Below are 10879 nucleotides of genomic sequence, written 5' to 3'. Positions count from 1 at the left end.
GAAGGTACTTTCAGGTGGGAGTGGGTATTCACCTTGATTTTTCTTTTTTTGTAGAGACAGAGTCTCACTTTATGGCCCTCGGTAAAGTGCCGTGGCCTCACGCAGCTCACAGCAACCTCCAACTCCTGGGCTTAAGCGATTTTCTTGCCTCAGCCTCCCGAGTAGCTGGGACTAAGGCGCCCGTCACAACACCTGGCTATTTTTTGGTTGCAGTTTGGCTGGGGCCAGGTTTGAACCTGCCACCCTCGGTATATGGGGCCGGCGCCCTACCGACTGAGCCACAGGCGCCGCCCTCACCTTGATTTTTCAAAACCACCTACTTGTAATCTGACAAGTAGAGATAAAAAGAGATTGGGCTAATGGTATTTGTTTTCCTAAAAACTGGCTGGTTGGATGTGACCCAGACCTTGTGAGCCTGGGACTTTAGACCACAACAATTGAGGTTTATTTTCACCATTGCTTCTCCCCATGTAAACTCTGAGCATTCTCTGAAGTTGGGGAGGAGAATGAGGTCAGGTAGAATGTCAAGTCAGTAGCCATCCAGCAGCATGGGAATGTCAATGACAGTAACTAACAAGTGCTCAGCCCTTCACACTTATCATCTCCTTTAATCATCATACTATCCTATGAGGTAGGTACTATTATCATGTCCTTTTACAAATCAGGAATGTGAGTCAGGAAAGTGAAGAAACTTAGCCAAGTTTATTCAGCTAGTTTGTGACAGAAGAGGGGCTTGAACCATGCAATGTGACTTCAGAGTGTTAACCATTCTGCTACAGGGCGGAGCTCCTCTAGCTTGCCTGTGCCCAAGAGTTAAGAGGAGAAGGCTAATTCGCAGCACCACTCATACAAAACAAGTAGGCTTTCTGATGCTTGAAAGTGGATTAAAAAAAGAAAGAAAGAAAGAAAAGTGGATTGAAGCTCTCATCCTTTCTGGAACATTGGCAAGTTTGACAAGTCTGTGATTTCCAAGGTCATTGTTTTCCCTTTTCTACAAGCTGGCACTGACTGGATTCTTTCTAGTCTTCAGGCACCTCATCCATCTACCCATTGCTCTCAAAAATAACTGCTTAATGGCTCTCCAGTAACTCCAGACAATTCCTTAAGGGCTCTTGAGAGCAGATCATCTGAAAGAGCTAACAGAACTCATCCAACTTTTTTTTTTGTAGAGTCTCACCTTAGCCGGGCGTTGTGGTGGGCGCCTGTAGTCCCAGCTACTCGGGAGGCTGAGGCAAGAGAATTGCTTAAGCCCAGGAGTTGGAGGTTGCTGTGAGCTGTGTGAGGCCACGGCACTCTACCAAGGGCCATAAAGTGAGACTCTGTCTCTACAAAAAAAAAAAAAAAACATTGTAACTGTTGTAACTGTAGAGTCTCACTTTATGGCCCTCGGTAAAGTGCCATGGCATCACACAGCTCACAGCAACCTCCAACTCCTGGGCCTAGGCGATTCTCTTGCCTCAGCCTCCTGAGTAGCTGGGACTACAGGCCCCTGCCACAATGCCCAGCTATTTTTTTGTTGCAGTTTGGCTGGGGCCGGGTTTGGCTACCACCGCCCTTGGTATATGGGGCCAGCACCCTACCCACTAAGCCACAGGTGCTGCCCCTCATCCAACTTTTTTTTTTTTGTCACCCTTGGTAGAGTGCTGTAGTGTCACAGCTCACAGCAACCTCCAGCTCTTGGGCTTAGGTGATTCTCTTGCCTCAGCCTCCCAAGTAGCTGGGACTACAGGCACCCGCCACAATGCCCGGCTACTTTTTGTTTGGCAGGGGCCGTGTTTGAACCCGCCACCATCAGTATATGGGGGCAGCGCCCGTTTGAACCCACCATCTCTGGCATATGGACCCAGCACCCTACCCCTTTGAGCCACAGGCACCGCCCCTCATCCAACTTTTTTTTTCTTTTCTTTTCTTTTCTTTTTTTTTTTTTTTTTTTTTGCAGTTTTTGGCTGGGGCTAGGTTTGAACCCGCCACCTCCGGCATATGGGACCGGTGCCCTACTACTTGAGCCACAGGCACCGCCCCCTCATCCAACTTTTTAGTGATCTTTGTTCAGCTCTTTCCTTGCTCCCACCTTCCCACATGATCTAAGTTGGTTGATTTGATTCACGTTCACAGAGCTCTCTCAACCAAGAGCACATATCTTAAGAGCAAACCAGTTTTGAATATAGAGTACAAAAGTGAGAGGAAGGGGAAAGGATGTCTGAAGCTAGAAAATTCAGACACACAGCTTCTCAGACCAGAATTCCTTTCCTTTCAAAAATTCCTTTCCAACTCATGATCACTGCAGTCACCTGGTTGCCATGGAAACATCAGTCTGGGGTGGAAGGCAAGCAACATTTCAGAAAGAAAGTATCACAGGCTACCATGGTAACACGGAAAAGAGTAAAGCTGTATCTTCTCTCCTGGAGGAGTAAGGAAGGGATGAGGCTCCTGAGAAAGGCAGGCTAGAAGGGACAGCCTTTGCAAAGTCTGGCTCTGACTTTATCAGAGAGGGAATTCAACAGTCATTTAGTATGTGCAAGGCAAAGCAATAACGAAAGTTGACCTCATCAGGCCATCTAGTAGTACGAGTTTTCAAATAACTGTAAATAAAGGCAGAATAAGACCCACAATAGGCTACAGAATACAGAAAAGGGAAATTAAGTCCAACTACGAAAGCATCAGGCTTTTGAAGGATAGGATTTTGATCAGCAGAAGGGGAAAGGAAGAAGAGAACAAGATGAACAAGTACATGGAAGTGGAAGAATTCAGGATCTACTGAGAGGTATGTGTGTAGAAAACTGACACTTCTTCACTGACTCCAAGACCTTGGCTTCTATGTGGTATTGAGAGGCAGGTAAGATTAAGTTCAAGGGGCCAGCAACAGTGGCTCACGCCTGTAATCCTAGCGTTCTGGGAGGCCGAGGTGGGTGGATTGCTTGAGCTCATAGATTGGAGACCAGCCTGAGCAAGACCAAGACCCCATCTCTAAAATTAGCCAGGTGTTGGCTCAGCGCCAATAGCACAGTCGTTATGAAGCCAGCCACATACACTGAGGCTGGCGGGTTCAAGCCCAGCCCAGGCCTGCTAAACAATGACAACTGCAAAAGAAAAATAGCCGGGCGTTGTGGTGGATGCCTGTAGTCCCAGCTACTTGGGAGGCTGAGGCAAGAGAATTGTTTAAGCCCTTAAGCCCAGGAGTTTGAGAGTTTGACGTTGCTATGAGCTGTGATGCCACAGCACTCTACCAAGGGCGAAATAATCAGACTGTATCAAAAAAAAAAAAAAAAGCCGGGGGCGGTGCCTGTGGCTCAAAGGGGTAGGGTGCTGGGTCCATATGCCAGAGATGGTGGGTTCAAACCCAGCCCAGCCAAAAACTGCAAAAAAATTAAAAAAAAAAAAAAGTCAGGTGCTGTGGTGGGTGCCTATAGTCCCAGCTACTCAGGAGGCTGAGACAAGAGAATGAGCTGAGCTTGAGAGTCTGAGGTCACTGTGAGCTATGATGCCACTGCATTCTACCTAGGGTGACAAAGTGTCTCAAAAACAAACAAACAAGGATTAAATTCAAGGTATTTGAAGCCATACTTCTTGGATTGGAATCTCTAACTTACTGTGTGATTATGGGCTAATTACATAATCTCTTTGGGTATCAGTTTCCTTGTCTACAAAGTAAAGATAAAACAATCTACCTTAGAGGGCTGTTGTGAGAATTAAAATGTAATGCACATAAAGTGATTAGAATCATGCCTAAACCATAACAAATCTCACCTAAATGTTAAGAATTATCATTATGCCACCTCTTACCACCTCAAATTTCAGAACCATGATAATCTCTTTTCTCTGCCTAGGTATTGCTTCCTGGTTGTCACTAGATTCTTTCCTTGATATAGAAAAGAGGACTGATAGAATGCCTCCTTCAAGTTTTTCATTCATTTGCCTTCATTGTAAACACTAGGACTAAAGGTTCACAAGTCAAGGCCCTACTTCTACTTTTTTTTTCTTTTGGAGACAGAGTCTCAGTCTGTTGGCCTGGATAGAGTGCCATGGGGTCATAGCTCCTCACAGTAACCTCAAACTCTTGGTTGGGTTCAGGTGATCCTCTTGCCTTAGCTTCCTAAGTAGCTGAGACTACAGGTGCCTGCCATGTCTAGCTAGGTTTTTCTATTTCTTTTAGTAGTGGTGGGGTCTTGGTCTTGCTCGTCTGGTCTTGAACTCCTGAGCTCAAGTAATACAACCATCTCAGCCTCCCAAAGTGTTAGGACTATAGGCATGCGCGCCCAGCCTCCCGCTTCTACTTGTAACTCAGGTCTAGAGGCTGTTGAGAGTCTAGGGAAATAGGCAGAATTCCTATGACAACACAGCAGTTTAAAGAGCAGAGAGGACCAGGTGTGGTGGCTCATGCCTATAATCCCAGCACTTGGGAGGCCGAGGCAGGTGGATTGCCTGAGTTTACAGGTTCAAGAGCAGTCTGAGCAAGTGCGAGACCCCATCTCTCTCTACCAAGGACGACAAAGTGACACTCAAAAAAATAAATAAATGGGCTCGGCCCCCATAGCTCAGTGGTTAGGGCACCAGCCACATACATCAAGGCTGGCAGTTCAAACCTGGCCTGCACCTGCTAAACAATGACAACTGCAACAACAAAAAAATAGCCGGGTGTTGTGGCGGGCACCTATAGTCCCAGCTACTTGGGAGGCTGAGGCAAGAGAATCACTTAAGCCCAAGAGTTTGAGGTTGCTGTGAGCTGTGATGCCACAGCACTCTACTGAGGGCAACGTAATGAGACTCTGTCTCCAAAAATGATAATAATAAAAGATAAATAAATAAATAGATAAATAAGGTGGCAGGGAAGAAATGCCACGTTAGGGAAGCCAGAGGCATAACCCAAAAGTCAGGTGAAATTCCATTATTTATTTAATTTTTTTTGAGACAGAGTTTTACTATGTTACCCTTGGTAGAGTGCCCTGGTGCTCATGGCAACAAACTCCTGGGCTTAAGTGATTCTCTTGCCTCAGCTACCCAAGTAACTGGGATTAGAGGTGCCCACCACTATGCCCGGCTTTTTGTTGCAGTTGTCATTGTTATTTAGCAGGCCCGGGCTGGGTTCGAACCCACCAGCCTCGGTGTATGTGGCTGGCCCTATAACCACTGTGCTACAGGTACCAAGCCTATTTATTTATTTAAAGAGATAGGGTCTTTCTCTGTTGCCCAGGTTGGAGTGTAGCGAAACAATTCGTAACTCACCACAGCTTCAGACTCCTGGGCTAAGTAGTTGGGACTACAGGCACACATGAAAATCCCATTTGGGATGGAGGACTGCTGGAGAAATTCGAACTATGCTGGGAGGGGTAAAGATTTGGATCACAGTCTCACCTATACCCCACCCTAACTACCACGCTCAGTTAAGAGGTTGAGAGAAGTTTCTTTTACCTCAGGGTGGGCCCAGAGGCTGTTCACTGCCCACTTCTCTCCACTCTAACCACCTCCTATAGAGGGATGAGTAACAGAAGGCACTGAGTCACACACAGTGACATCAGCTGTCACTCACTAGACGCGATCACCTTATATGGGGCAAGATCAAAGCAGAAGTTGTCTTAGATGTTTCCTTACTTCCACCATTGTCTCCCTCCCAGTAAGAGGCTGTCTGAGGAACCAAGAACCAGGAAGAACTGAGGTGGGAGGACCAAAGTACAGGAAGGCCAAAGTAGCTAGGGATAGAAACATAAGGAAACCAAGCAGAGGGGAGCAAGGAGGCAAGGTCTGTAGGTATTTATTAATAGTTTGGAGAGCATTCTAGACAGCCATGACACTGGGTTTGTGGCCTAGAATGACTAACCAAAATGGATCCCACTGTGCTTCTGAAGATGCATTAACAGCCAAATCAGTAACTACATGGGGCCTGGGTCATATCCAGCAGCTCCTACCTAAAAATAGTGCATTGTTGGCTCAATGGCTAGGGCACCGGCCACATACACTGGGGCTTGCGGATTTGAACCCAGGCCAGGCCTGCCAAACAACTACAACAAAAAAATATCTGGCCGTTGTGGCGGATGCCTGGGGTTCCAGCTACTTGGGAGGCTGAGGCAAGAGAATCACTTAAGCTCCAGAGTTTGAGGTTGTGGTGAGCTGTGACACCATGCCCAGGGCAACAGCTTGAGACTCTGTCTCAAAAAATTAATTAATTAAAATAGTGTATTCTCTTTCCCTTCCCCCAGGTCCACAGAGCAAACTAGGATAGGACCCAGAAGGGGTGGGGGTGGCAGTGAAAAGAACAGAGACAGGAGACCATAGGCCTTGAAGAACCAGGATGCTATGGTTTAATGTGCCTCCCAAAAGTCTATGTTGGGTAAAATTTTTTCTGAGACAAGAGTCTTACTCTGTTGCCTGGGCTAGAGTGCAGTGGCATCATCATAACTCATGCAACCTCAGATTCCTGGGCTGAGGCAATCCTCCTTCCTTAGCTTCCTGAATAGCTGGGATTACAGGTGTATGCCACTGAGCCTGGCTAATTTCTTCTATTTTTAGTGGAGACGAGGTCTTCCGCTTATTCAGGCTGGTTTTGAACTTCTGACCTCAAGCGATACTCATCAGTTTTCCTGAGTGCTAGGATTACAGGCATGTGCTGGAAGTTCAATTCCCAATGTAATACCATCAGAGAGAAAGCCATTAATACGAGGTGACTGGGTCATAAGGGGAAAGTCCTCATGAACGGATTCATGTCAACTACAAGTCAGTATAACCCCTGGTACCTTTGTCTCATGCACTTGCTACTACCCTCTGCCTTTCTGCCGTAAGATGACTCTTATGGGCTTGGTGCCTGTAGCTCAGTGAGTAGGGCTCCAGCCACATATACCCAGGCTGGCGGGTTCGAGCCCCAGCTGGACCTGCTAAACAACAACTGCAATCAAAAATAGCCGTGCTATGTACCTGTAGTCCCAGCTACTTGGAACACTGAGGCAAGAGAATTGCTTACGCCCAAGAGTTTGAGGTTGCTGTGAGCTGACGCCACAGCACTCTACCAACAGTGATATAGTAAGACTTTATCACAAAAAAAAAAAAGTGACTCTTATGATGTTGGTGTCATGCTTTTGGACCTGGCAGCCTTCAAACTGAGCAGCTTTTTTTTTTTATAAATTACTCAGTCTGTGGCATTTTGTTATAGCACAGAAAATGATCTTAAGGAGCTAAAGTCCCAGTGGCCTTTTATAACATAAGTCCTCAAGTACTTAACGATTTAATGTTAAAAGCAACCCCAGAGGCTAACATCACCTGCTTAGAAGTCTGAGAGCTGACAAATTAAAACCTAAGAGCAATTATCAGTATTTTTAGTATAATAAAGCTTTAGCATTCTGTTGCCATAGAGATCAGTAGAAAATGGAGGCGCCCCACAGAGCCCTGCTCCTGAATTCAGGCCCTTCCCTTTTAGTTGGTCCCTAAGCTGATAAACCAGGATCTTTCTCATCTCTTGTCAAAAGGCTAAGAAGAAAGTGAACCTCCACTTTCACAGAGCTATGCCTGGAATACTCAGTTCTCTGGAATTCACTGGTCCCAAGGCTACTACCCCAGGCAGAGCCATATAGAAAACAAGGGTTGATGTAACTAACAGAACGATAGAAGATAAACATCAGGTCCAGAGAACCCTGATGTACAATGCCAAACACCTTTGGATACTGGACTAAAATTGTGACTATGAAGAGAGTCAAATGCAGGTATAGAGGCCAGTAGGGTAAAAATGGGAGCTCAGGAGGGTTCTGTGGTTCCTCAAACTCCTCAACATCATAAAACACCCCTAAAAAAGAGTGCAGACTGTGCTATCACACTGCCATCTGGTGGAAAGACAAGATCTGTCTTTAGTTACAGAGGAGCTTGGAAGTCTGTCCAGTGGGCAGGTAGGGATGGAGAAAGTAAAGGTAAGGACAGATGGAGAAGCCAACTATAGGACCAGGTGTAATGTATACAGATGAGGAACCCTGCCCAATTGTGAGCCTTTTATCCATTTTTCTTTCTGAAGGTTAAATAAAACAAAATAAAAAAAATGCAATGATATTACAAATGTAAAACAAAATAAGACACAATGGTACTACAAATGTTTTATAGTCCTAGAACCATCATGGTTTTGGCTCATGAGAAGTTAACATCAGACAGATATACCAACAGAAACCACACACATATGGGCAGCAGCCATGACCATAAGGGGGCTTGCTTTTTGTATAAAGTTTATATATATACATATATACTCTCTGTTTTTTTATGTACACAGACACAAGGGTATAAAATCCAGTGAGAAGGGCTCACACATGCCCAGGAAGGGGATGGGAGCAGTTTTTTGTTTTTGTTTTTTCCAGTTTTTGGCCGGGTCCGGGTTTGAATCCGCCATCTCTGGTATATGGGGCCGGCGCCCTACTCCTTGAGCCACAGGTGCCACCTAAGGATGGGAGCAGCTTTAACCACCAGGGTTGAGGCCACAGTACAGGCACACAGGAAGTGGTAGAGAGGAGCAGCCTCCCTCTATCCTCCCACACAGGGCCAGAGGACAACCTGGGAAAAAGTCCAAGTATACAAAGGAAGTTGGAAGGTACTGGAAAGGTACCCCACCTTTTACTAAACTTCCGAAAGCCCCTAAGGTATCCAAAATGCAAGTCAGGATACAACACTCCCAAGCCTCCCAGCAAAATGCTGAGCCTACAGTAGTTTCTGGCCTTACGCTATACCAAGCTGAGGCCTAAAGAAGGCTTCACAATGCACATGTCCACACTCTCTTTGAGGGCCCTTGTAGCAGAAAGCCAGCACCTTTAAGGTCCACCCTCTGAACTCTAAAATCCTCTTGATTCTGAGGTCCTAAGAATTTTCAACAGATTTTAGGGTAAAGGTATAGAAAAAGGAAAACTTAGTTCTTTCAGTTAATGCCCTATGGTAATCTCAATGGGGGAGGAATCACTAAGAAGTGGTTGCAAAGGGCAAGAAAAGTCATCTCAGAGATGGTACACATGAAGAAATAGGTATTCAGTGTAGGTATAGTAGATTCTATTCTTTTCCACTGGGGGCTGTGCTCAGCAGAATCCATTTCCAGTGGGGCCACGGACAGGAGATCTTCTTGGTATCTAAGGGTGCCCCCAGTTCCCTCAGAGTTAATATCCATGCCCTCAGGATGGCTTGGTCCACAAAATGGAGAGATGGGCCGTGGAAGAGTAGATGTGGAGAAGGGAGTGACAGGACTCAGAGGCACAGGGAGCCAGTGTGTTGCGCCACTGATTTACCTGTGGCAAGGAGAAGTAGTAAATGAGAAGCCAAAGAAAAGAAAATAACCAAAAACTAAAATAAGCTAGGTCTTGAGACTTACATGGTCTGGGGGGTAAAGAGGCTGGAGAGCTGGAAGCACTGGGAGGCGATTGCCTGGGAAGCGAGGTTTAGGGCTGGACTCAGAGCTAGAACAAAGAAAGGTAGAGTGAGTGAGCAAGAACGGAGTAGTCCTTCTTTCTAGGTACACACCCTTCTCTCCTTCCCAAGCCCAAGTCTACCAGTCAGAGCTGCTGGGTTCAGGGCCCCCAAAGGAACTGCTCCATTCAGTTGCAGGGCAGCAGCTTGAGCAGCAGTGGGAGCAGCAGTTGGTAGCTGGATTCCAGAACCTAAAAGGAGAAGAAAAGGCAGAGTCAGGTCCTGACACTTAATCTAAAATTCAACACCCTGTTCATCACCCCGTGGAGATACTCTACCTTCTGCCAATTTAGCCATGAGCTGCAAACGTCCACCTGTTGATCCCAGATCCAGCTCCTGGTCCCCATCAGGAAAAGTGATGTCTGTGCCACCATCCAGTCGCTCAGTCACCTGGCCAACCTTCATAGGCCGACCCGCAAGCTCAAAGCCATTCAACTGTTCCAGGGCCCGCCGGGCACACTCAGAGTCAGAGAACTGTGAGAAACCCAGGCTGTATTAGTCATTTTCTGGCCACAGAGATGGTCTCAAAAACTCAGTAACAATCTCTAGTCCTTTAATCCCAGGAAAACTGCATGCTCACTGCAGTACAAACTTTTTTCTCCTAGGGAATGTGACTATCCCCGTCACCTCAAAATAGTTCTCTGACAAGGACCTTTTCCAAATGACTCAATGGGAGTCACTTTTTTTTTTGTTGTTGTTGTTGAGTCTCACTTTATGGCCCTTGGTAGAGTGCCGTGGCATCACACAGCTCACAGCAACCTCCAACTCCTGGGCTTAAGCAATTCTCCTGCCTCAGCCTCCCAGGTAGCTGGGACTACAGGCACCCACCACAACTCCTGGCTATTTTTTGGTTGTAGTTGTCATTGTTGTTTGGCAGGCCTGGGCTGGATTTGAACCCACCAGCTCTGGTGCTATGCGGCTTGCGCCTCAAATGCTTGAGCTACAGGTACTGAGCTGGGGAGTCACTTTTCTTTTTTGAGACAGAGACTCAAGCTGTCACCCTGGGTAGAGGGCTGTGGCATCGCAGCTCAAAGCAACCTCCAATTCCTGGACTCAAGCGATTCTCCTGCTTCTGCCTCCCAAGTAGCTGGGACCACAGGCGCCCGCTGCAATGCCTGGCTATTTTTTTGGTTGCAGCTGTCATTGTTGTTTGGTGGGCCCAGGCTGGATTCGAACCCACCAGCTCAGGTGTATGTGGCTGGTGCCCCAGCTGTTTGAGCCCCAGGCACTGAGCCCCGGGGAGTCACTTTTCAATGTTCTAGCTCCACTAAGAATCTTGACAATGTAGAAGCCTATTATGTATAGGTAACCTTGCCTGACAGATGTTTCGTAAATCGGCATGTAGCACACACCAGTGCTGAGAGCAACACAGCACCCCCACATACACACCAGTGTTGCCAATTAAGTGACCTACTGACCAGAAGGCCTCTACTTTCTACTTCCTTTCATCAGCATTACCCTGGTA

General features: G+C 46.7%; 1 protein-coding gene across 3 annotated transcripts in view; it reads right to left on the bottom strand.

Moving 5' to 3' along the window:
• Positions 1-683: 683 nt before the first annotated feature.
• The window catches only part of RBM23 (RNA binding motif protein 23), a 29316-nt gene continuing 19120 nt past the window's right edge, over positions 684-10879 (bottom strand). Inside the window, exons 11-14 of one of the 3 annotated variants that reach the window (XM_053596220.1) lie at positions 9693-9888; positions 9498-9605; positions 9320-9404; positions 684-872 (exon numbers count right to left, since the gene is read on the bottom strand). In XM_053596220.1, coding sequence (XP_053452195.1) covers positions 845-872; positions 9320-9404; positions 9498-9605; positions 9693-9888 — 417 coding nt within the window. In that variant the 3' untranslated portion in view covers positions 684-844. Of the gene's footprint in view, positions 873-8182; positions 9237-9315; positions 9405-9497; positions 9606-9692; positions 9889-10879 lie in introns of those variants that run through there. The other 2 variants (XM_053596221.1, XM_053596222.1) reach the window with 2 other exon arrangements.

The sequence above is a fragment of the Nycticebus coucang genome, chromosome 6 (assembly GCF_027406575.1).
Source record: "Nycticebus coucang isolate mNycCou1 chromosome 6, mNycCou1.pri, whole genome shotgun sequence".
Taxonomy (NCBI): domain Eukaryota; kingdom Metazoa; phylum Chordata; class Mammalia; order Primates; family Lorisidae; genus Nycticebus; species Nycticebus coucang.
Note: the sequence above shows the minus strand (reverse complement) of the source record. Positions and strands in the feature narration are given on the sequence as shown.